This window comes from Xiphophorus maculatus, chromosome 16 (assembly GCF_002775205.1).
Source record: "Xiphophorus maculatus strain JP 163 A chromosome 16, X_maculatus-5.0-male, whole genome shotgun sequence".
NCBI lineage: Eukaryota > Metazoa > Chordata > Actinopteri > Cyprinodontiformes > Poeciliidae > Xiphophorus > Xiphophorus maculatus.
Window position 1 is genome coordinate 12,567,042 of NC_036458.1, and position 27,012 is coordinate 12,594,053.

General features: G+C 39.7%; 1 protein-coding gene across 3 annotated transcripts in view; it reads left to right on the top strand.

Annotated features, from left to right (window-relative positions):
- The first annotated feature begins 565 nt into the window (after positions 1-565).
- Positions 566-27,012, top strand: part of adcy9 (adenylate cyclase 9) — a 38,477-nt gene continuing 12,030 nt past the window's right edge. For 2 of the 3 annotated variants that reach the window (XM_005809294.2, XM_023348709.1), the window contains exons 1-2: positions 567-3,903; positions 25,849-26,006. In XM_005809294.2, the coding sequence (XP_005809351.1) occupies positions 2,091-3,903; positions 25,849-26,006 (1,971 nt within the window). In that variant the 5' untranslated portion in view covers positions 567-2,090. Of the gene's footprint in view, positions 3,904-25,848; positions 26,007-27,012 lie in introns of all 3 variants that reach the window. The other variant, XM_023348708.1, reaches the window with a different exon arrangement.

Consider the following 27,012-nt stretch of genomic DNA (forward strand, 5'->3'; position numbering starts at 1 on the left):
GAATAGCACTTCATAAAAATTAATTGCTGTTAGATTGAAAAGATAGACTTAAGTTGCTTTACATGGCTATAAATAGAAAAAAAATAGTGCTTCTCTCAGAGCTGACTGTGAGGAGCAAGCTGCTGCATGGCACTCAGTCGTCTGTCAGGCAACCAATGTCTAAAAATTGCAAAGTTTTGCGAGACAAACAAAGATAAAGACAAAGATGCGCATCTTGTTATTGCAACAAAGGGTTCAGGGGGGTTTAACAAAAACGTATGCCACTTTTTTTTTTATTTGTAAATAAATTTGCACCATGCATAACTGCACTCATTTGATTCTTGGTCATTCACATAAAATGCAAAAGCCACCCGCCAAAAACAGCATTTTTAGTGTTCTTAAGTAGAAAGGATCGCTGTACAACCCTTTGAGGATTCAAAGGTTGTCGGGAGAAAGTTGGGAAATTATATGAACAGATGACCGTTTTATTGCTAAAGGAAAAAGCGGAAGTGGTTGTTGTTCCATCCTGAGGTAAATTTCTCCGTGCTTGTCTCTCTCTTTCCCTCTCTCACTCTCTCTCTCTCATACACACACACACACACACACACACCGTCTCTCCGTGGTCGCGGCTGTCAGCGCTCTGAAGATGGTGGCTGCTGCTGCCTCTCTGATCCCACCACACACTCGTTTCAGCTGCTCCTTCGTGTCAAACATGGCCAGATAACCCCGAGAGAAGATATTCTCGTCGCAATGTGGACTCTACAGAGGGATTCAAAGAAAGGCTCTGATATCGTTTTAGTCTCGGGGTAAAGTGGAATCATTTAGAGCTGTGTGAAAACACCATCTCCTGTCTGATTCAATTAAAGTGGTTGGATCGAGGCGGGGCTCTGCTTTTTAACCTGTGGTGCTGAGGTGTGGAAGGGGAGCGGAGGTGGGGACCTTTTTAATTAGCTCCACTCAGTCTCTGTGGGCTTTCTGTCTTCTTGCGTTCGCAAAGGGTGACCCAGCTTTTACAGGGAAACTTCAGACAAACGGAAATAGTCCTGCACTCCGCTCAAGGCTACAGTTTTATTTTCTCCCTGCGCTCCGTATATTTGGACTACATATAGAGATTTTTCTTTCTGTCACGGCGGACTGGTGACATGCGGTGGGATTATACAAACGCAGGGGGAAAAAAAGTGCTCCGTGAATGTCTTTAAGCAGCGTGTTTGGGCAGGAGTCACCCACAGACACGCTTTTGCAAAATAATCCAAACATTCCTATTGGTCATTTCCTCCACACGCGCCTGGACCTCTGCAAGAGCAGCTCGCGCAGAATCCCCTGTGAGTTTGGACACGGAGAAGCGGCGGAGACACGGGAGTGGGAAGGCAGGAAAACACGGGGCTCCGTATGTAAGAACATTTGGGATTAGGCCCTGCAGCAAGAAGCATGTGGCATGCATTCAGAAGCTTTTGGTGTGTATTTCTATGCTCACGTCGCCTCAGGTGTGGGAAAAGTCGACCGTCTTTTTGATCACAACTAGGAATATGAGAACCCGTAACTCTGCGGAGGAGTTACTTTGCTTGAACTTTTGCCCCGTCCTGTAAACAAGATATGCTATTTTACAGGAAGTATTGCTTTACATAGACAACTTGAGGAAGAGGGGGCTAAAGACTGAATGTGGACTGATTATTTGAGGTACTCAGTGTGTTGTCTACAGAAAGCTCTTCAAAAAACTCTCAATTATGCTTTCATAGTTTTCTGAGCCACTTCCTATTCCTAAAATTTACTTTTGGGATAGATTTACAGTTTTATGTAATATTTTTCCAATGACAGGAGCAATCTCTGGGCTGCTTGGAGTGGAACAGAGCAGGCAGCGAATGAACCTTGCAGTCTCAAGTGCATCTAAACAGACGGGAATGTAGAGGAATGCAGCGATTGACGTCAAGAGGGGCAATAATGAACTACTCAAAAACTTTCAATAGTCTGCTGGTATTGCTGCAACCAGAGCACTGAACTCATCTTCTTCTACTGTGTCCACATGCTTTGCCTTACCTCTCTGCCTAGATATTTGTCATGATTAACTGTGCCTTCTAATAGTTGTTTTCATTTTGAATAGAGCAATAGACAACATGGCATCTCCCCAGCATCAGAAACTGCTGCCACACAACACAGAAGTGAGCTGTGACTCGAGCGGAGACGGAGGCGTCTCGGTGCGAATTGGCAGCAGTGTCAAGCACAGGCACGGAGGAGGGCCGCTGGGCTCCATCGGGGGAGGCTTCATCGGGGCCACCAAGCACTGCAAGTACAGCATCTCTTCTAGCTGCAGCTCTGGGGAGTCTGGGGTGAGGAGGCCAGTGGTGAAGAGTTTCCGCGCTCATAAAGGGATGCCCCAGCTATTCGAGAGGTCAGCAGGTCACTTCTGGGACCCAAAGTTTGACTCGTCTATCCTGGAGGAGGCCTGTAGAGAGCGATGTTTCCCTCAGACCCGGCGGCGCTTCCGCTATGTGCTCTTTTATCTGGTGGCTGCCAGTTTCCTCTGGGGGTTGTATTTTGCTGCCCATCCTTCCTGCTGCGACATAGTTGTTTTTCTCCTCCCTACAGCTTCCTTCCTCATCTTCTGCCTTCTCCTCTTCCTAATGACTTTTACCAGGCTTTATTCCCGCTGCTACAACCAAGCATCTCTGCTGCTTATCCTTGTAACCTTCATATTGACCCTGGCCCCTCAGATTCAGACATTAGGATTCAGGAACCCAGATGACATGTCACCTGATTTAGATCAGGAAGAATTCAGTGGCATGGGACCCATATACAACACATCCAACGACAATCTTGTTAGGGGTTCTAATAAGTTCCCCTGCCTTTCTCCTGTGGGCACTTTCTCTCTCTGTATTGAGGTTCTGCTATTGCTGTACAGTGTTCTACATGTTCGACTTTATGCATCTCTCATGCTTGGGTTGTTGTACTCTGTCTTATTTGAGACCCTGGGCTGTCTACTCCCAACTCAGGCAGGAGGGAACTGGAGCTGGGCTTTTTCATCAGAGCTGGAGATGTTCAGTTGGTTGGGTCCAGCCAAAGCCCTGCTTCATCTCTGCGCTCATGCAATTGGCATCCATTTGTTCGTTATGTCTGAAGTGCGCTCGCGCAGCACCTTTCTTAAAGTTGGACAGGCTATTATGCATGGAAAAGATCTGGAGGTGGAAAAAGCCCTGAAAGAGAGGATGATCCACTCAGTGATGCCAAGAATTGTGGCAGATCAGCTGATGAAGCAAGGTGACGAAGAGATTGGCGATAATTGTGGCAAACGTTACTCCACCAGTGGTGCAGCTGCAGCCATTTCCAGCCCAAAGAACAACAAACGCAAGAAAACCTCAATTCCCCGAGGCCAGATAATCTTCAGACCCTTCAACATGAAACGAATGGACCCCGTCAGCATCCTCTTTGCAGATATTGTTGGCTTTACCAAAATGTCTGCCAACAAATCTGCTCATGCCCTTGTTGGACTTCTAAATGACTTGTTTGGACGTTTTGACAGACTTTGTGAGCTCACTGGCTGTGAGAAGATCAGCACTCTGGGAGACTGTTACTATTGCGTAGCTGGCTGTCCAGAACCTAGACCAGACCATGCCTATTGCTGTGTAGAAATGGGCCTGGGGATGATTCAGGCCATCGAGCAGTTCTGTCAGGAGAAGAGGGAGATGGTGAACATGAGGGTGGGCGTCCACACTGGTACCGTACTGTGCGGTATCCTGGGGATGAAACGCTTCAAGTTTGATGTTTGGTCAAACGATGTCAATCTGGCCAATCTGATGGAGCAGTTGGGTGTTGCTGGAAAAGTCCACCTTTCACAAGCCACTTTTGACTTTCTGGATGACCGATACCAGCATGAAGATGGACAGGTCAATGAGAGGATCGGACAGAGTGTGGTGGCTGATCAACTCAAAGGTTAGTATTTATTTATTGTTTTTTACTGGCTGTCACAGATTTTTACAATACAGTAAACAAACAAGCTCAATTATTGCTGTTAATTGTTTGCAAATTCTAACACTGCAAATATATTAATGTTTCCTCTACTAAAGCAGCTGTGGGGCATATTGGTACTTTTCAAGGTTGATGCAGGGTTAAAAACATGCTTTGTACCCTGCACTGATCTTCCATCAAAGCTTTAAGTTTATCTGCCATTTCTGTGATGTTTAGACTATGAGATTGTATCACATTCAGACGCCATCTTTTCCCCAACCCTCTCAGCTCACTCTTTGTCCTCTTGCTCAATTACGTTCCTGTTCAAACGTCCTCAGAGCGTCCCGTTCTTTTAACCTTTTCCTGACCCTGAAGGATTGCTTTGAAGCTATACCCCTATCCCAATAGAGAATTTCCTGCAGTCTCATTCTTATCCATCTACCTTTGTTATTATTCCACCTTCAAGCTGCTTCACTGCAGGGGTTTTATTTTATACATCTATGCAAATCACCTTAGTGTTGCCAAATGGGGGCTTAATGGCTCCTTTCATCCTTTAAAGCTTGCTGATCCATTATCGCTAATCGCGAGGGAAGAGACGGCGTCTGACGAAAGGTGTTTCAGATGGTCTTCATTTGCTCTTTTTAAATTAGGGGCCGTAATCATTTTTGTTTCGCTGTGGTACCTGGATTTTCCTTAGGTATTAAAACTAACCTGCAATTCACGCACATTAGCAATTCATGTGTGCACATTAATCATTTGGGCTACATAAATTATCAATTTATCTAAATAACCATGTGACTCGTTGTAGATGGAATAAATTTCCCTTAAAATCCTTTCAGTTCCTAGGAAAGGAACACGACTGAGTGAATTGGATATTGTTTACTAGAGAGCAGAAGTGATTTATGAATGTGTTTCCTCCCCAACTCTCACATTAGTCACTTCCATCCTTGTTCTAGCTCCTTTTTTTCCTCTCAAGGATTAATGTGTTACCTGTAGTGTATTCACCCCCTCCTCGTCATCTGTCTCCTCCTTTTATTCTTGACTTCTTTTTTTTTTTGCCTTCATCATTTATTTAGCGTCCCTCTGAAGATTTATTCATTCCCTGTAGGTTTTCCCTGCCAATGAGAAAACTGGCTGTCAGGAGGTGGTTGTTCGCCAGGGCTGTAAAAATCTTTGTGCTGTCTGGCTCAGTCTGTGTAAATCATTCGTGTAACTTTACAGAGTCCCATCTGGCTGTGGTCCTTGTAGCTTACCTCTACCTCCAAAATTGTTTTGTCAAAGATATGGATCTCTGTGCAGCCGATTCTTTATGTATTTTTGATGTCCTTGTTTTTGAGTTAGTGTGTTATGTACTGGCTCCAGTTACTACGGACTAAAGGAACAGTTTTGTGTCTGCACATTGTGAAAACGTTAACCACATGTGGTAAGTTAAAGGCTACAGCTGTGTCCTGTTGCTCTCTGGGCTCCGATCAGAGACATGTGGTTCAGGAACTGATTGAAATGTGGTTTTAGCTATGGTGCACATGGTGCCGTATTGTACAACATTGTTTCTATTGACGGATGTCCTGATCTGATCCCAAGTTTCAGCCTAGGATCTAATGATGAGTGATTGAAAATGGAGTCCCAAACTAATCTCTCAATCAAATACACATTTTTGGCATACAGTCAGTTTTTTTGTGCACCAACTTAAAAAAAAAAGGCAGTTTTTTTTTTTTTTTTTTTTGCAAGACTGAGAAAACTATATTGGTCCATTCATGGTAAATATCTTGCGACTTGTTCTGCTCACTGTGTTCCTGAGATGAAAAGCATTTATTTTATGAAGCAGGGGACAACTTTTCCTGTACATTTTGTAAACACGAGATGGAACTATTTTAAATAATATTGCAAGGCAGGAGCTCAATCATCAACAAAACATAATCGAAAAGGAGATGAATCATGCTATCATGTTGGCTTAGCTACCAACTGTAAATGTGTTAGGTTCAACACTAAACCTTGTAATATTAATGATATTCATTGTGTCTTTGCTGGAGTTTATGGCTATTAAGTTTTTAATCATATAGATTATTTTTAATTAAATCTCAAATGTGATTCAGACATTGCCTTTTTAGATTTGCAACGTCCCTAATTTACAGGGGTGTTTATGCAAGCCTTTCTGTTCAGAGTTTTTCTGTTCTTACTGTTCTGGTGTTTCTGCCCTGGCTACTCCTGCAGTCTAAAAACATTTAATATTGACCAACAGTTGTTAATTGATTTCAGGACTGTGTACAAAGATTCATAGTTCTTCCTGTGAATTTATTTTGATCCTAATCAAGCTCTACAAAATAGTGTTTTTATCAGTCACTAGTGCAGCAAAGCATTCTGATGGTGACATCTAATGCCTTTAAAAATTATTCTAGGTAATACTAAATCTATTTAAAACAGGTAATATGAAATATACAGGCTTACGTTTCCCGTTGCCGGTCTCAAAGTTTATTTATTCTGAAAATAATTGTGTAAGGCTGCAAACTAAATATATACTGTACATAAATTAGGTAAAAGAAATTGTAAAATAATTTTTAAGAATCATAATAAACAGGGTATTTCTGTAACTTCTGAATCCAACAGCTATAATAAGTTTTGATTTTTTTTTTTTGTTAGAAATTGTGCTGCATTGTGTTTTTCTTCTTACCAGGAGAAGTTGACTATATTTACTTCAATTTCCTTTGGAAACTACCCATCTGTTTTCCCTTTTGTGCTAAATGCAGAGTAATGGTTCCTGGTTAATGTTATCCCACTGGAGGAAATGTCAGATTAACTGTATTCTGCTGCAGATAAGAGTCAACACTGTTCTCTTCTTTCAAGGAAGTGTTGCTTCTGGCAGTTTTTTTTTTTCCCGCTGATTGTGTGTCGGGATATAAAAATTTTCCTTTCTTTTTAACCCTTTTACTCTATGAGAACTTTACAAATTCGTATTTGTAATAGACATTTTGAAATGATCCCTCAGGTATCAAGTTATTCAAGTCCACTGCAACTTGCTTCAGACAAGTAAGGTTTTTTTCTCTCTCTCTCTGTGGACTTTTATAGTCTGAGCTTTTTCCAGTTGTCAAGTCATGCCACAACCTTTTCCACACATGGCAGCTGCTGCTGTCTTAAAAAAGAAAACTTCCTGCTTGGTTTCACCCTGCAGAGAACCGTGTCTGTTTGAAAACTGCCAAAGCTCTTTGGTTGAGATGCAAAATTAGTTGAGGGTGGGCTGTAGTATCTGTACATACTTAGCTGTTGGTTGGAAGGGGCTTCGACATATTTTTTATGCTTATTGGGAGTTATGCTGTTTGGTATGTATGCTGTGAACCTTCCAGACTGATGCTTGAAGTTGGGAGGAATTAATTAAACCACATGAAGTCTTCCTCACTTTGATGATCTTCAAAAAGCTTTGATTCATTGGGACTTGTGACAGCTCATTTGCATAATTATCAGGCAGGATATTCAGTAACCAGTTGTTTCAGAGAGTGCAGTCTTTCCCTTCAGCCCAGTAAAGCTTACTGGACAGCTGTATCACCTCCTCCCACACCACAATCTTCTTTTTTTGGCCTGAGGGGTATTTCTAATTAAGGAAGACTAGATAATCTCTGTGGCTAAAGTGATTAATGTTAGTAATTCTGCCTCGACATATCTCCCCACACTAACCCGGTGTTGTTCTGACCCTCGAACACAGCGAATGCCTGCCCAGCAAAACATTTTTATCACTGGAAATGATATTGATTGCCTATAATTAGACTGTCATGACTGTGGTTATTTGCGATGTTGCAACAATGGGGTAGAGAAGGAAAAAGTGTTTCATGTAGGATATAAAAGAAAAGAAGCCTTGGCAGAGCGTGCGATATGATGCAGAAGACAGTTTTTGTATAATGCGGTGAGATTTCTACCATGTAAAGCTTCTGTGCAAACCTTAATAAATCATGATATTACTTGCAAATGTTGCATTAAATGATGCAACTCTTGTCCTTTGTTATTATTAAAGAAACTGGGAGATTCATATGCAGACACTTTCACACATCTACCATGTGAATGCTCTCCCATCGGGCAGCACTGTCACTTTGGAAATTGTACAATATATGCCTGAAGCTCTGTAACAGCTGTAGCATTTGACCTTGATTACAGCAAATGAGGCCAGTTAAGCTTTAGCCAAGCACTTTATTCTCTATGTAGCAATTCCCTTTTCTCTCAGGCTAATGGTTTGTATTGTAAATGCTGTTTGGTTAAAGGAACTGAGCTACATTAACAGTTTGTTTGAATTCATTCAATTTTACTTCAGCTTTGTTAAAGAAAATTTTGAGCAGATCAGTTTAGAAGCATTTCAGTGTCATTTTGTATTGAAACAGGAAAATCCACCAGTGTGTTTTCTGTGCTTAGTAAGATAGTTCATTAGCTGATTTTCAAGTGATGTTCTATAAACTAGAGGTGGGCAGATTGATTCAAAAATATTGATACTAAGTCGGTGTTGGACTGATAATAGTGTGGTAAGATTGATTAATCATTTTCAGATTCCCTCTTGAAATTTATTTTATTTTTGCAATATAGTTTCTCAATTGTACTTAGAAGATGTTTTGATTAGCTCTCAAATGCTGATTTATTTATTTATTTATTTTTGCACTTTATTCAGAAAAATACACAAAGATTTGTTTTTCGATTGTTAAAGTTGATCATTTTTATGTTTGTACATTTTTTTGACACCTATCAACTTTGTCCATATTCTGTGCTTGGTTTTAACAAAACTAATTCAAAAGAAACACATCTGATGGTCAGAGGTTTGGTGATATAACAAACTTTGACAATAAAACGTATCGAAAATATGCTTTGTTTGAGTCCCAGAGCCTCAGAAATAGCATTATAACCTTTCTGAAACTGATGTCAAATTCTATACTTCATTTCACATTTGTTCTGAAATTTAGATTGTGGCAATATGTGTTGCTTTTTGAGATATTATAGCTTCCATGTTGTCAGGTTCTATTTAACCTCTAAGTAGCAAAACTGTTTACGCAGCTCTGCATGTAGCACTAAAATGCTTTAGTGTAAAAGTCTTTTGAAACACTCTCTAAGTCAATGGTGACATTATTATAATTCCAGCTGTTTTTAAAGAAGCAGTGACCAATAAATGATGATTATATTAACCCCTGAATGATTCTGATGGAGACAGATTTTCAGTCCAATGGATGTCTGAGCTAAGGAGCAGTGTGTGAATGTTCTTGGCAGTTAGCTCCGGGGTAAAATGAGGCCATATACATTTAAACCTCTGTATCACGCTTCTCCCAAGACACCATTTGCCGGAGTGTTTGGGCCCGTGCTCTGCCTACATATTGCTGCCCTTGACTAAATTTAAGCTGTTTGGCTTTTTCACCCCAATACATAGTCAGCCATCCTTTCTCTACAGTGGCAATCAAACCTTTTGCATCATTTATATCTACTCTCCTAAAACCAACTCTGTATACACACACACACACACACACGCACACCCCCCTCCCCCCACACATACACATCTCTGCTGTAGACAGGTAAGCGGCGTTGATGAACTGCATTAAGTGGAGGTTAGAGAAGTAGATACTGAGACAGTGTGGGGATGGTGTGGCTGCAGTTGTGATGGCGTTTTGTAAAATGAATGAGTGTTAAGTAGATCCACTCATAGTTGGCGTTCCCTTGAGTCTCGGAGCACGATGCGACTCCACAGATCTGTCAGGGGAGTGAAAGATCCAGCCAGACTCTGAACTGTGATATATCCAACCAATCCCCAGCTACAGCATCTTGGTTCTGCATGGTAGATTACAGCTTTACCCAGAAAGCAATGTTATCTCACCGCACTGCACTGTGTTGCACTGTACTGCGCATTTCACTTCAGCAAAGCATGGAACTGTAGCTGGCAGCAATTCGGTATCATTTATCTGAACTAGGGTGCAGGGCATCATGAACCATTGTCATTCTTCACAAACACCATGGCATTGTGGGAAGGTTACTGAAGGGCTGGGATGTGTAGAAGAGCCGATGTGTCATACCTGAAATCATTAGGATTATCTGCTCAGTTGGGATATTAAACCTGGACATGTTCAAAGTTCTTCACAGGTGTACTGTTCGCTGCTTCAGACATGTGCACAACAAAGGAAATGTATTGAGCAGTAAAAGATATGTGCTCTCTTTTCTGTATTATATCAATGGAGTTTCTGTTAAACTAATATTGTTCCACTGAGAGATGGTTAATAAAAATTACGTTTTTTAAAAAAGGTTTGTACACCTTACATCTCGTAACAATATTTGATTTGGTAAATCTGGTCCTAAGTGATAAATCAAGTCATTTTTTTTTGCCTCATAAATATTGATGGCATCCATTTATGAGCTGTAGCATCTGCCCTGATGACATAAGAGAGAAATGTGCGCTCAGATCTGTATCTTAGCTGCTCCATTAGCCACTGTTGAACTGGTGAGATGATGCAGACAGGCCATTAAAATGCAGTCATTGCTTTCAATAGGTTTTGGACCATCACTGCTTTCTTACAAAAAAAAAGAAAGAAAGAAAACTAAACAAGAAGACCAGACTAAATTATATCGGACAGAACATAGACTAACACCAGGACTTCTGGAATAATGTTCTTTAGACAAATGAATCTAAAATGATGTTATATGGAAACAAGAGCTGAGGACGTGTTTAGCATAAACAGAACTCAGAATTCCTGGAGTAAAACCACAAAGTAGCTGTGAAACATGGAGGTGGATATATCATGGTTAGCTCAACATCATAGAAACCACCATGATTTCTACTGTATATCTTAGGATTTGAGGAACATGTAAATCTGTATGTATATATATATATATATATATATATATATATATATAAAGCTAAACGTCATAGTGAGGCAAAATATATCATAGATTCTGTTTTTGGACTGGCTGAGAATTAAGGAATGATGAGTAAGAACAGATCTGGATGTCATTGAGATACTGTGGGGTGACTTTAAACTAGCTGTACATGCACCAAACCCCTCACACTGGAAAGTTTGTGATGTTATTCCTTTGAAAATATTAGATATTGATATGTCTACATTTTTTGACAAAGAACTGAATATTTAATGGATTGATGTATTTTTTTCACATTTACTTTAGGGAAATATGGAAGAAGGTTGATTTAGAAACGAGTGATTATCCTTCATTTTTACACGATGCAATAAAAATTACATTCACTAATAAAACAAAACCCTTTGGAATCTGATATAAATTAAGGAAAGCTCAACAGTACTAAAATGATGGAAACTGCCCAATCCAATGCTATATTGTAATGTATGCAGTTTGAGTTCAGAGATGAGTTTGTTGTTTTGCTTCCTGAAATGACAAATTCAGTGAATGAAGAGGTGAGACAAGGCCATGCTGAACAGTGGTTGAATGCAGTTAAATATGGACTGATGGACTGTTACCTCTTAAGACTTCTCCTATGCAAGGCTTTTCTGGATCACACCTGCAACACACTCAATCTGTGCACCCTGGGCATACGAAGGCTAACTGCTATGGCAACCAGCCATTGAATGAAGTGAGGGTCAGTTGGCTCTTTTTTGACAGGAGGACTGGTGCTAAAATGGAGAGAAACAAGCCAAATTGACTTAGTTTGACTAAATCTCAGACTTCCAGATTGTTGCAAAGTAAAGCCTGTTCTTTTTTCTTGAATCTTAAAACTAACAGCCAAGCATGTACATCTTCAAATGGAGCAGAAATGCCTCCGAAAGCATCAAAAGCCTTGGGGGAAAAAAGTGTAAGGAGAGTGTTTTTCTCTTGCTTTCTCAATGCGTTTTTTGTGGTTTGTCATTTAACTCTCCTCTGGTTCAGCATTTGTTTTGTTGTGGAAGCTCTGGTGATGAATTGCTTTCATGAGTCACTTGTGTCATCTAAGCTTTTTTTCCCCCTTTTGTGATCAAGGGTGCAGAAAATGCCAGCAGTCCTCAACAGTCACACTTTGCCTTTAGTGACATTGACAGATGGAGCTCACTGTTGAGGGGACACACTGTAACCTCTCGCTCGATCCACCACATCTCTCTGTGTTAGACCACTAATTCTGCACTTGCCCTTCCAGTTGTCTTTATGCAGACGGCTTCACAAGCAGTCACACCCTGTCTGTGGCTGCAGGGACTCGTCCCTGTGCTCAGCGAGGTGCGAGCATGTGATAAATAGCGGTGTGAATTATGAATGAGTGAAGATGAAGGGCTGCCGGTGCCTGCTGAAGCCTGCTGCTGCTGCACTTGAGCTGCATGGATTGATGACACAATTTGGAAATTACTTTCCTTAATGATTGACTGTGCATTTTTGCTTGCGCTATAAATAAACTACTGCTAACTGCTTCATTATTGAGGGTTTACTATGCGAAATTGAATTACGCCATTTTAAACTCTCAAGTCTCAGAATGAGGAAGCACTCTGACATGCTGGACTCACACACCCTTCCTGTGTTACTTCTAAAAATGTTTGAGCAATTATCTTCACCTTCTGTTTGACCACTTGCTTCTGGTTCTTTTTCCCTGTAGTTGCATTATTTTCTTAACTCACTGTCTGTGGTTTATAAGAGATGTGGTAACGTTTTCCACAAGTCTAGTAAAATATTGTAAGTTTCGTAGACAGTTTGTGATTTTTTTGTGGTCTTGTACTCTTTTTGTTCCGTTTTGTTGTTGCAGATGTATATCAGAAATGTACTAATCAGGTTCTTATTGGTCCGTACTTATTTGTGATTTTCTTTAGTCTGACTTTCATATTTCAGTTTTTTTTTTTTTTTTAACTTTAAACAGAAGCTATACAGAAGTGCACATTTTACTTGGTTTGTGTTGACAAATAGAATATGAACATGCAATTATGTCAACTCGGTCCAACTTGGAATAATATTAAAGATTTCTCAATTAATTAAAACCTTTCACATCAGGGCATTTAAATTGAATACCAGGTCCTTGCATTTAAACCAAAGACAGTTTGCTTTTAAGACAAACTGAAAGGAAGTCATTATTCAAAGATGATTTAAGTGTAAAAATATTTATATTAAATTTCAAATGAAATCCCTCCTAACTTGGATAGTTGTCCTTAACTTATATTAGATATATTCTTTTTACTAGCTATTAGAAAAGTGTATCTAAGAATATGTAGAAAAATTTTACTTTTTAGTTTCTTTCCAGTATTTGACCAGCAGGTCACTCTTCAGAGCTGGTGGATTTGAGCAACACCAAACCATATTCTTGCAACCCATTCAAAGCAAACTCTGATTTTGTGGCAGGCAGAACTGGCACTAAAGTACCACAAGCCTTTTTTCTCCGAATAGGTCTTTATCTTCTTAACATTTTATAAAATATCACATTGACATTTACAGTTGTATTTACTTCGCACGTCCTAACTGCCTTCTGAATTTTTTATATCTTCCTCAGAGAAGCTTTTGTATATCCTTTTAGCAGCTTGTCAGCTTTGATGGTGCATTATTCATTCATGTATGGCACACAAAAAGAATAAAAACTGGATTGCTGGAGCTATGAATTGCTCCATAGATGATTTTATATGTAGGTCAGTGGAGCTTTCAGCCTGTCAGAAGGGGAACCTCTGTGGAGGATGGATATGCAACTCTAAGGAGGTCAAGTTAATTTTTGTTGCTGCATATCCTTTTAAAGTTCTAAATGCACAACCTACATATTCAATCTTATTTGTTCACAGTTAAGTCTTTAGTTGCTGTTTTAAAGGAAGAACATTAGAAGACGATGGAGATAAATTTGCAGTTCAGTCACCATTAATCAAACTCCCTCATGGCATTTTACTCACTTAGTGAAACGTAAGATGTGGAGTATTTAACAATGGGGCCTGGTTACATAATATCAATGTGTGAAAAATCGCAAAAAAGCAGAATTAACCTGATTTACTGTCAGAAGACACAGGTAGATGCATCAACAATCACCTGAAGCAATGACTACCTGACAAACAGAATAAATAAAAGAATAAAAGGTTTTGTGTCCAACCCGGTAGTCGGCTACACAGAAGAACCACAGGGGAATGTACTCTTACCATTCCTGTTCACTATGTACATTAGAGCATACATCTTGAGGAAGCTAAGATCCTTCAGTGTTTGCAGCAAGAAGCTGCGTATCTTCTATTAATCTGTTGCGGAGAGTACAGCGTCTTCTGCCACCATCTGTTGTAGCAGCAAGCGGGGTCTGTTTTGAGGACGACTATGGAACCGCTGAGATTATGCTGCAAAAGAAGGATTCTTGTAAAAAGGAACACCATTAAAGACAACCCTGAGCATCGACTTCATAAGACTGTCTTTAGTCAGAGGTCTCTTCAGAGTCACTGTAATACAGAAAGCTACAGGAGACTCTTCCTCCTCACGGCATCTTCGTCTTTTTAAGGATAGTAAGAATTACAGTAACTTCTGTTGGCATCTCTTTGTCTTGTTTTTCAATTTTCTGTTAAAAAGAAACCCCAAATTGAAGATTTTCAGAAGAGAGTTTGCCTTTAATGCTGTAGTAGTAGCTGCTAATCCCTACAAGGAACTGTGTTATAACCAGCCCTGGCTGTCCGGTACTTAATCAGCGTTTAATGTGTTGTTTTTTCACAACCCACACCAATTTATTGCATGACTTGCAGTGAGATGAAGCATAAAGAGGAATTACTAACAGTCAGTACTGAGCTTGAATCAGTAAAAATGTAAATATTTGAGAGTAAAAATGATATTGTAGTTTTTTTTCTATTCCTTGGCTTTGTGCTTTTATGCGTGTCTGTAGAGAGAAGAGAAGACGTAGATTAGTGCGTCATTGTGTTTCTTTAAAATGGTCAAAAGATCTCTAAAAATGAGTCTGAAAAGAGGAGGGGGTTCCATTTCATTTTATTCTCTGGCTGTCTGTCTCAGTACCTGTACATTGGATGGTGCCATAACTTAATGTGTGACAGAAGAACCTAAAACTACTCAGTTTAATTTGACTGAGATCAGACTGTGGTTATACAGATGATGTCCTTGTTTCTTCTCCATCTGCACGTCCCTTCTGTGTCTCACTAGCTGTCAGCTGCTCCTCCATCCAGACTTCATACCTTCAGGAATCTCACATGCTGGGAGTCCTAAAAGCCACTACTGACTTGGCCTGTCAGAGTGCTAAGTACGTGATATATTCCCTGCAGAGGTGACTCCCTGTCCTTTTATCACTCTATAGTTGTCCATCTCCTCTTTCTTTATTTTGTCTACTTTTCTCTCTCTGCTTTTGTCTCGCTCATTGAGTAACTGTGTCAAAGTGCTGCCTTTGCTGTTTTCAAACTGCACCATCATCAACAATGCAACATTACAGGAATGTTTCTGGGCAGGCCTGGTATCAGATTGTTTCTGCCCTTCTTACTAATCCATGAGTCACTTTGAACCCGTCGACTCTTCTTCTTTAGGAGTGCGAGGCAGCGCGATATAAAGACGGTATACATAACTTATCCCTTGTTCAGACTAGACGCTGAGATAATTATGATCCTCATTTATTGCAGAGGATCCAGTACATTTTCCTCATCAGCCCCCCATTGAAGAGATGCCATCACTCAGAATGTGTTATTATTAGAGCAAAAAACCAGGGGCAGGTGGTGAATCAGAGGTTGAAAGGAGCTTTGTCTTGCTTTGCTGTGCACTTTGATCATTTTCCCACTCTCACATCTCTGGTCACTGTTAAATCAATAGGGTAGCGCTGCTCATAGCCGCACATCGATATGATCTCAGGCTGAGATATTTCAACCATTTCAAGTAAATGTGAAGCTCTCTCTGTGTGTGTGAGAGGGAGGGGGGAGAGGTCAACAAGGCTTAATTATTTTTTTCCTAAATACAACACCTGAGCTTATAATGTTATTTTTATTAAGTATAGTACTTAGACATTTTTATGGCCCTTTATGTAGCTTCTCACTGAGTTCTTTATTTATTATTTTAGTGATTGTAATAAGGATACTGTTTTCCCACAGTTTACTTTGCATATTGATATTTTTGGACATGCCGTTTGCCTATTTTTTTCTCCCCTCCAGGGGGTCTTTTGTGGGCTCTAGTGTCCCTTATATGAAAGTAGGCTGACAGGACAGGGGAAGCAGAGGGGGGAAGACATGCGGCAAATATCAGCCGGTCCGGGAATTGAACCCACGACGGCCGCGTCGAGGACTCAAGGCCTCCAAACGTGGGTCGCCACCACAGCACACCCTGCCATTTATTTTTTGGGGGAAATCTCTTACACATGTTAGCATCATACTCTTCTGATTCTTTCCAGTCAGAAGAGTGATGTTGGGCAAATTAAAAGATTAATATAAACATAGATCTGCTAGCAGGAGAAATAATTTTGGTCAAATGTGTACATTATTTGAAGGCAAAATTAGAAATAAATCATCTTAATTACTAAAAATCAGCTAGAAGCAAAACAAAAAAAAATGTTTTCCTTCAAAAGCATCAATGATCTCTGCAGTGTGGACGTTTCTGCTGCACAGATGTGCTGAATGACCAATCTGGCCATATGGTCACTGCTATGAGAGGGAGCAAAGCAATGTAGGAGAATTTTAACATTCAGTACACAGGCGAGGAAAGAATGCAAAAAAAAAAAAAGGCGACGAGAAGGAAAATGAGGAAAGGCTTTTCAGATGATGTCAGTTGTAGCAATTCTATGGAGATAAGAACTATGTGCTGATGTGCTGCTGAAGCAAACGGATATGGGCTTGGACACAAAGGAACACAGGCGATAGTCACACTGCAGATGGATGGGAAGCAAGAGGGAGAAGAAGAGAAAGTGGAGGGCACTGAGACTGAGCAAAGCTGACAAAACGAAGAGTGAATGCAGGCCACTGAGCAACAGAAAGTGAGGATGTCAAAGATTTTGGAGGGATTTCAACTGCATCTATTGTTCAGCCAACAGAGCATGACAGCCACAGACTGTCGAGGATGGAGGGATAACAGGCACAGAATACAAAAAGAACGCAGAGTGTCGGAGACAGGAGCAGCCAAGTGAGAGTTGAACGCACTGGAGAGATGTCGAGAGTTTTTTGTTGTTGTTGATGTTTTCCTTTTTTTTGAGTGCTCTGTGTTGGAGCCGGCCTGGAGCCAGGAAAAATGCACGGCCCAAATATGAACGTTTAACCTCGCGTCCACCTCTGTTCAGAACACAGACATAAAGAGGGGAAGGATATTGATATGTTTCTGTTGATTGCAACGGGAAAAGGAAGGAAGGAAGGAAGGGAAATCTCAGGATGGTGTGTTGTGTGAGGGCTGTGTGCTTGTGTGAGAAAGTAGGGCACTATTCTCAGATTAGGACAGTGTTTTTGTGCTACACTGGAAAAGGTCAGGCTGAGAAAGGCCAGGTGGTGTGTAACACCTCCTGTCTCTTATCAACGCAGAGGGTTGCGTAAATTATCCCAGGTGTCACTGCCGGTTATCAAGGGTGTTTGAGAAGAAATTGTGTTGAATTACCTGTGCCTTTGTTTGACAGACACTTTAGGTGTGGTGTTAGTTGTAACTCTTGGCTCAGTGTGCCTGTAATACATGGAGTAACTCTGTCAAGTATCTACTGAGGTGACTCCCAACTTTATCTTGCTAGATGTCTCTCTATTATTTATAACACATTTTTTAATTACCCCTAGATCTGAATTGTAAAACCGAAGAATAAAAGGGGGCTTCCGCAGACAAATAGAGTTCATATTTATTGGATTCTTGTAGCTATCAGTGGGTAAATGCAGCTAAAAGATGTACAGTGCCCTATAGATACGTTCATATCTATTGAGCTGTTTCATATTTCATTATGTTACAAACAGACACTTTAATGTATGTCACTGGGACCTATGGAGAGAGCCAGCAACAGGTAAATTGGACGAAACGAGTCATTATTAAAACTTTTTCCTAATTTTATTTTTTTTAATTTCTTAAATTGGAAAAGTGTTGTGCATTTATATTCTACCCCATTATTTAAGTACTCTTAAATAAAGTATTTAACCACCTGCCTATGAAAGTCGCCTATTTCTTAATCATGACCTTCCACTTGAACTAAAAGGCTGGGCAAGAAGTAGCTGAGAAGACCCCTCGTATGGAGAAGCTGTAGAAATTCACAGCGCAGGTGAAAGATTATGTCGATAAAACTTCAGTTCATTGTATTCTCTACAAATCTGTGGAGAACACAAATTTGTGGGTATAATTCCACCGTCCCCTGAATTTTCCTCAAGTGAGGAAAAAAATTCCAGTTGATTCCGGAAACATTTTCTACAGTATGTTGCTGAGCATGGCAACTGAGCATTTCTGATAGAAAACGCTATTTTCCCCTCACTTTAACATTGTAAATAATTCTGCTCACATCACTGGATGTCCTTTAAAAAGCCCCATCAGAAACGGGATCAGCAGAATTGTTCGACTCCAAAGAGGAAGGTCATCTTCCCCGAACACCTCCCCCAACCACAAATCTCACCCATGCTTGGCTCTTGAGGGTTTCACTGTTATAACTTATGAATGCCTGCTATGTGTAGCAATAATCTTTTCTGACATGCTTTATATATTCCTTTGTCAATCCACAACTGCATGGCGACTCTTATTTCTGCCTCTAATGAAACTGGCCCTCAAATCTTTCTTGAGCATATTTTCTATTTATGTCCCTGTACACCATTCCACAGTAATAGTTTCTCTTAAACAGCTTGTAATGTTGGACAAATTTCCACTCTTTTCTTTCTTCTTCTTCGTCCCCTCCTGCTCTCTCCCCATCAACGGGAACAAGGCGTACAGTATATCCTTGGACAGAGAAAGTGTGATATGAGAAGGAGGAAGGGTTCTTGCTGACGCGCCAAATGGCACAGAGATCTGCTCGGCATAGCAGTGCAAGTTTCTGTGCGCCACCTGCTCTGCTGCCCTCCTGCTCCGATACCTGGCCCTGAAAGGCAAACCTGTCATTATGATCAGACCCACAATGTGTTTGTGTTCATGTGGCTGTGTGCTGAAGCAAGCAAATCTGCCAAACCTTCTTTTTCTCTTTGCTGCCCTCTGTTCTCCTTTTTTTTTAATAAGCCACTCTGGGATGGTGATAGTATATATATATTTTCTTTCTGTGAAGCTCAGGCTGCAAATATAGTTGGAAAGGAAAAAAATACGTATGTCTAATAAATGTCCAGTGAGTTTCACATTTGCATGCATTCTTGTATCAACTAGTACCAGGGACTTTACAGGGATGTTGTAGCTGTTTTTGTATGCATAAATTTGTTGCTATTCTTTCTTGATTCAGTAGTGTTTTCCTCTCTCTTTTTGTAGGTGTAGAAGCAGATCTCTACAGTGTCATCCTGTATTCTCCTGTTTCTCTCTTCTTCTTTTCCTCTAAACCTTACCCCACCGTTCTCCCGTTCTTTTCTTCCCTTTACATTGCAATTGCACTATATTTGAAATGAACCCAAAGCCAGATTCTAATAGAGCTTTTACTATATCTATCAAGTGGAGCATTATAGCAAAAGCCGTAATGCTCCACTCGTAAAATGCAGTGGTCTAAATGGCATCTAGTGTCATCAGAGTGCATATTTCTTCATTCAAATACAATTGGCCTACCATCCTTGTAGCAGTTATTTCATGGATAAAATGAGTTCTTGAAAAGTAAATAGTCAGAATATGTTAACGTGTTTACATTGTTTACATTTTTAACCATAACTATTTCATGAATAAAATAGTTTATTAGCCATTTCAAGCATGAAATTGTTACATTAAATAAGACAGGGTTGCTTTTAAAGTATTCAATAATCATTATTTAATGTACAGTTTATAATTTTAAAGATTTTTTTTATGTCTAATTTAACAGTAAGCCTTATTCAAATTAGTTTTATCTGTCTCTTGTTCTTGTTTCATTTAAAGAGGCAAGGGCAGTAATATTCAGATGCCATGAAAACAGACTTTTTTAAAAGTGTCTTAATGATGGGATTAAAAGTTTGTTTTGACATAAATCTATAATCTGATGACAATAAAAGTGATTAAAAGTTTGTTTTGACATAAATCTATAATCTGATGACAATAAAAGTGACCCCAGAAAAAGAGAGAGAACATTAGCAGGTGCTTGGAGTCCTTGCATGAACAGTGCCCAGGTTATACGCTCCTGAAACTCGTCGTTTGGATTGTATCTAGGGGTGATCAAATGTAGCCAAGATTTGTTTGGGGACGAAAAGACATAAATAGAGCTTTTTAGTTTTGCATTTAATATAAATCTACAGTAATGTACCAACTTCAGCATCATTGGCCTTCTGTAGTACTGCACTCTAAATTCAAAACTCCGACCACTTCCTGTTTATTCAACTTGCAAGTGAGCAATAGAAAACTAGATTCAGGCAAAGCTGAGAACTTCTTCTTTCTGGATTTCCAGTGCTGCCCTCTGATGGAACGACGCCCAGGGCAGTGAGCCTCATCATCCCATTTTAAAAATGGGAGATTAGTGGCAGCCTAGTGTGCGTCACATTTTCCATCACTTCGGCTTTCAATTTTACATAAAGGGCATTTAAAAGTGGGCCATCATGCAGGGCTGCCATTTAATTGCCCTTCTCTTTGCTCAGACCGGTGGATGGGTAAGTTTAAGTGTCTAAAATGACCACTTTGCTATGCATCTGTGTGTGCGTCCATCTTTTATTGTGTTTGTTTGATTCTTTCTTTGCATCGCACAGAGCGGGCTCTGGGACATTTGTTCCAGGAGGTTGTGGCCGTGTAAGGTAGTAATAGATTTGTTTACAAAAGTCTTTTCTCATTTTGCACTCATCTGTTTGGAACAAAAGGGCTCAAGAGATGGAGATAATGTTACTGGGCTCTCACGGGGAAAGGTTATTTACTGTTCCCAGTCTGCTGATGGCACACAACAGGACACTTCACATCCTGTAATGCTCGGAGCCTGCCAGTAATGGTGTTCTTCAATTAGCCCAAGGACAACCGAGAGTGAGAGGGTCAAACACATGTATGGATCCGCCTCACAAACCTTCAAAAGTTTTGGCAGAGAGACTGACATAAAGCAGAACATCCACACAGAGCTGAAATGAAATTATCAACAAGAGTTGGGGCTTCCTGACCTTTTCCCCTGTGAGGCTTTTTGAGCTCATATGTATTCTGAAGTGAGATGAAGATGTAGTTTTGTTTCAGGACTTTCAATCCATGATCCCCCATGCAGCTATTTCAGCTACCTCATGTTAAGACTGCAGATGAGATTCTCCTTGACAGGAAAGAACAGGGGCACTAACGCAGTAATCTGTTTAAAAGCTCATGCAGCTCCTCACACACACAAATTGTTCATTGTGTAGCTTTTGAAAGGCTTTTTGCCCCTGATTTGTCTCGCTCGTATTGGGCTTTGACATTTGAAGTTAACAGGGTTATGGATTCCTGTCTTTTAAGATGATCTACGATGATCTGCTTCAGTGTGACAAGAGACCGTCTCGAAACCAACTGAGCAACACGGTTTCTATTTTTGTACATTTACCTTGAATACATCATAAAAAATTTTCACATTGTGTTATACTACAAACACAATAGTCTATATTTTATTAATATTTTATTTAATTCTATGGGCCAACAAAGCTGGCCATGACTAATAAATGAAAGGAAAATGATGCGCAGTTAGCAAACATTTCCACAAATAATTTTGTGTCACTATTCACATTTTTATATATGAATGATAATTTAAAACTATGTATCATTTTACAACCTATTAGCAATTATATTCTGCCTTCATATTTTGAAGTTTGTTATGGGACAAATCTAAGAGCGTTCCAGGGGTGTGAATATTTTTAAAAGGCATTGTATGTTTTCTTTATTTCTTACTCAAAGCTTTAAGCAGAACCACATCTGATCTACTTTGCCTCCAGCTTGTCAAATTCTGAACTACTTTGGTTTTTTTCTTAGTTTGTCCCACTTTGTTTCTCTCCTCACTCCATGAGCATTTTTTTCTTTTTTTTTTTTTAAATAAGTGTGTACTTTTAGTAATGAATAATTTCTCTCTTGTCCCAATTCAGAACCTTCCTGCCTTCTTTGATGATATTTAAGTCTGGTGAAAAAGAGAGGTCAGGTAATCTCTGTTGGTGTTTTTTGTAGATGGTTGTGACTGAACAGTACCTTACATCAACAAGGATTTCTTCTTTTCTTCTTAATACGGTTTTGGGACTGGCAGTTTGTTTGGAAGGGAACTTTCCATGCTATCTTTTCCTCCAAAAGGTCAAATTATCTCCATCTTGGTACTTTGTCTCTATAAGCATCACTGGTGACTGCATTGTTTTGACCTTATAAAAAGCATTCCATTGGTCTTTTGGGTTTTTTGCAGACATTTTTTAGTGTCAGTTGCACTTTTTAACCTTTTCACAACCAGACATAAAAAAAGATGCCCAACAATTAATGCTGATGTTACTCTGAAGGGTTAATTACTTTAGGGTAATTGCAAATGTAGCTTTAATCTTTCAAGTTTATGCCAAATGATCTGTACAAACCTTTGCATTTTCCAAAAATTTGGGAGGAAAGTATGCAAAGACTTGATAAGGCCAGAATTTATACTTACCGTTTGGTGTGCTAAATAAGCTCTTAAAGTATTTGTGAATAGAGACTGAATGGCCCATTAATTTCTTTAAAACAGATTTGGCTTAGTCTCCATCCAGTACATCTAATTCATCTGGTGCCGTTAGTTTTTCGGTCGGATTTACTCGTGTGAATTTGAGCTGCGCAGTATATCATCACTTTATGGGTATCACTTTGTCAATCTGCGCAGCAGCATCAATATCACCAAAAGGTGCTTAGACAACAATACATATCCACTATTTATACATGTTTGCATTCCTGTTCTGTATGCAGTAATATATATTTTGTGACACATGTTTGCTAAGATTAGTAAGAAACTCCTTTTGTTGCCAACAGTACAGTTGCAACCCAATGCAAGATTTCTATCTGAAATCAGTGAGACATGAGGACTGCCCAGCCCAGTACTTCTGAATTTATTGCAAGCCATATTGGCATCAACATCTTCTCATATTTTTCTAATACCTTGCAGTCTGGGCATTAATTAAAATTTCCATGTTTCAGTCTAAAATGAAGATAGCGGGTATGCATCTTTTTTCTTCCACACAACTGTCTAGAAATATTTTTAGATTCAGCATGTTAACAGCGTTGCACTGCATTACTCTTCATTGTTTACCTTTCTTGTTCAAATTGTTTATGACGCTGTTGGAAAACAGTTAAGTCATCAACAATGACTCCCCTGATTATAGAGGCTGTAATTTCAGTCATAAAGCTTCATTTTTATGGGTTAATGTAATATAATATAAATTAAGCAATAAATATTTGCTCTAGATCCCTGTGGGATGAATTTGCATCAGTCTCACTTTTTGAATTGAACTACCAGAAAAAACCCCAAAAACAAATCAATGATATTGCAAGGTATTGAAGTGCACCTCTATTCACTCTCAGCTGATTTATTTCCTCACAGATATTGAGACAAAGGCTAGAGACGTGTGAATAGAGGAGCTAAATAACAATTTTGACCCACAAGCAGAAGTCGATGTGTGCTTCCCGGTGGGAGGCGGAATGAGATTCGATTAGCCATTCGTTCCCTGACTCTGTTTTTAACACAGTCGCAGGGACTCGCTCTGATTTTCAGAGGCCATCAGAAGCTCCTCTCAGCTTCCCGCTGCCTGTTCTCATCCGCTGTGCCATTCTGCATCACTGGTGCGAAGAATTAGTTCGTTGTTTCTGCCTTTGAGTACCCTGGTTTCTTATCCTAGAATCTCATCCACCTGGCCCGTTGACAAGCTACAGCAAAGCTATCCTCCTACTCCTCCACACACTTTGTGCATAGGTGTTTGACTGAGCGTGTAGGTGGACAGAGAGGCGCTTTTATGACCATATCATATATTTTTTTGTCTTTTCATTTGCATTTTTACATGAGTGTTGCTTTCGTATTCCATCCCATTCATTTATTCAACATTTTGTTGTACCTTGGTGTCATGTGTGGCCCGTGTCTGTGCGGTACAGCCCTGCTGTGGTTCAACACAGGCAGCGGCAGGCTTGTCTGGAGTGCTTAGTGCAGACAATGCTCAGTGCTGGAGGCTGTGATTTTACTTGGTTCCGAGCTATGTGGCTAAGCACGGAGTCACATGTAGTTACCTGCTCTGACAACAAACAGATAACTGAAGTTGTGTCTGGTGACAACAAAATGACGTTGACTGAGTGGAGGAAAATGAACAGAGTCAACGACATATTTTGTCTGTTTGCTCTCACCTAGTAAATGTTATAGCCATCTGCACCATGCAGTGCATTTAATATACCTTAAATCCAAGAGACAAATACAACTATCAGCATGCATTTAGTTTAGTTAGCTTATGAATTTCTTTATTGATATAAAGTACACTCTTTTGACTGCTCAGAAGTAGTAATTATCTGTTTATATTTGGCTTTATTTAGACAATTTAAGCTAAAATACTGTGTGCATAATATATTCATATCTGTTGTGACTGTCTTGATGTAAACATCTTTACCCCATAATGAAAACTGTTTGAAAAAGTATCAAATGCAGCACACTGTTGTATAAATGAAGTTTACAAATAGAATTATTTTGGGCTAGCTTCTGTGGAATCCCACAAGCACCATTTTAAACGATTTGATCTATATTCTCTCATTTGTACAAATCAGTTTTATTTTTTGAAAACAGCCAGGCTTAGCTATCACGGTGAACTGACCTGTTTTCATAGTTGAAATTCTGGGAAAAAAAGCTTCACCAACACAGCGAAAACCTGTACGAGCTGGAATGCTAAGAAATGCTAAACTGAAAACATGCAGGTGTTTGAACATGACATAACCCCTAAACCTTCTGACCATATTAATGTACCATGCATGGCCAAAGTATTCATACACCTTTTAAGTTCTTGCTTTTAGTCATGTTACAACCACAAGATCACCATAAAGTAGTGTACATCTGAAAAGTGTGGCGTGGGTTTGCTTTCACCATCCCCAAATCTCTCTTAAATAAATCTATTAGGGCAATCAGAGGTTCAGAAGAAGTACAACTGTTCTGTGTGTGTCTGAGTCGACCATCCTCTCTGTGAAACATGATGGCGGCAGAATCATGCTGGAGGGCTACTCTTGTTGAGTGGGAACAACCAAGCTTGTAAAACCTTAAAGGAAGATAGATGAAGCTTGCTGGAGGCTGCAGATGAATAGAGTTTGGGGTTGCACGTTCTCCTTTCAGCATGACAGCAACCCTAAAAACACAGCCAGAGCTTTAGATCAACCCATCTTCATGTGTTGGAATGTCCCAGTCAAAGTCCAAACCAGAATCAAACTAGTTTGTGGCAAGATTTGAAAATGTGTCTTCCATTCCGTCTGCTTTTAGGGATGTCCAAAGAACATTTGAAGAAATGTTAGTATTTATTTAAATGTGCAACATTGTTAGACATGCCCTTAAAAACGTGAAAGCATTCAAGGGGTATGAATCCTTTTGCAAGGTGCTGCACATGAATCTCACATTGTGGAGGAACTGGAGATCAAAGTGGATAAATGAAGGACATAAATTTAACCTCCACAGAGAGAAAGAAAAGTAGAGTGAAGTGAATGATGTAGGAAAATGATGGAGGTTGGATTAAAGTATCTATTCTATTAAAGTTTTAAAGTTTTTCTCTGTGTGTGTCTGAACAATCTGTTCTATATTGTATTATATAAAAAAGCCACTTGGGGATAAAACACCAGACATGATGTGGATACACATCCACATTGGCATAAAAGAATGATTCATTTATGTGACCTTGTTTTTTTTTTTCAAATTAGGTGAGCTTTATATTGAGCTCTTTTCTCTCTTTCCTGCATAGACAAATAAATGAGGGAATTCACTAAGCCTTAGCTGAATCCTAATGCAACCCCAGGGTTCCTCTACACACACACACAGAGACGACTAAACTGCGCTCTGATCTAATCTATTTGTCACCTCTCCAGGCATGAGGACCTACCTCATCTCCGGCAGAAAGGTGGAGGCCCTCTGTAACTGCACCCAGACTGGGCTGTCTGGACCAGGGGATGCTGATTCTCAGTGCCAAATGCCCAGGTTGCACACGCCTGATGGGGCCTGCACCCTCCCCTTAGACAAAAACAAGGCGAGTAGTAACCGTCTCTGGGAGAGCTCGAGATGCTGCTGAATGTGTGTTGTTTATAGCTGCACAGCTACACCGCCTGAGGAAGAACACGGCACATGGTGTGTTACTACAACCTCTTTTGCTATATGTGGGTGTATCAGAAGCTTTTATAAATATTTTAGATTTTGTTTTTTTTGCATGCAGAGACGCTGCCTTTGCATTGACTTTTAGCCCAGTATTATGTAGCCTCATTTTTCTATGTGTTCCTTGTAGCTACATTAATATAACCCTATGCATCCTCTAGGGGAAGAGTAGCTCACTTTTCATACACCTACATGGATTTACCGTTAAAAATGCTTCCATTAGTCATAGTTGTATTGCTATGAGACTTGAAAGCAACACTTTAACATCTTATTAAACAATTTTAGAAATATAGTATTATTTTTACCAGGTATTTTTTGTAAAAAAAATTATACCTTTAGTGCAGATGGTCCTCTTTAAATCTAACTTTGTAGAAGGAATGTATAGTGGATATAAAAAGGGTGCAAGCACCAATTAGAAAATCTATTTCTTGTGACAGGAAAAAAATAACTGAAATGTTTTCACATGTAAAACAGAAATCATTTAGAAGAAAAAGAGAAAATTGTGCACAGACCTTAAAGCTAATGATTTTTTAGCATGTGGTGACTTTACAATATGTTCCTTGTATCTGTACAGTATAGTAACTTCCAGTCAGTTTTGCAATATCAATTGCAACTAATCTATTTGGCCATCTGGGTGGATTTTACCAACATTGATGCACAACTTTGACACAGATTTCAGACCCCAAAATGCTCATCCTCACATAAAGTGGTCGGGGAAAATTGGTGATGGAAAACAAGATGACTGTGAAAATGTGTGTTAATGACTTTTGTCATTGTAATTATGAATGGCCATGTCAAAATTAGATTCTGATACATACTCATCTGTGGAAAAAATATGTACCAACTCTGTCATATTTGAGAGCGCTGCATTTAGGCAGATATCT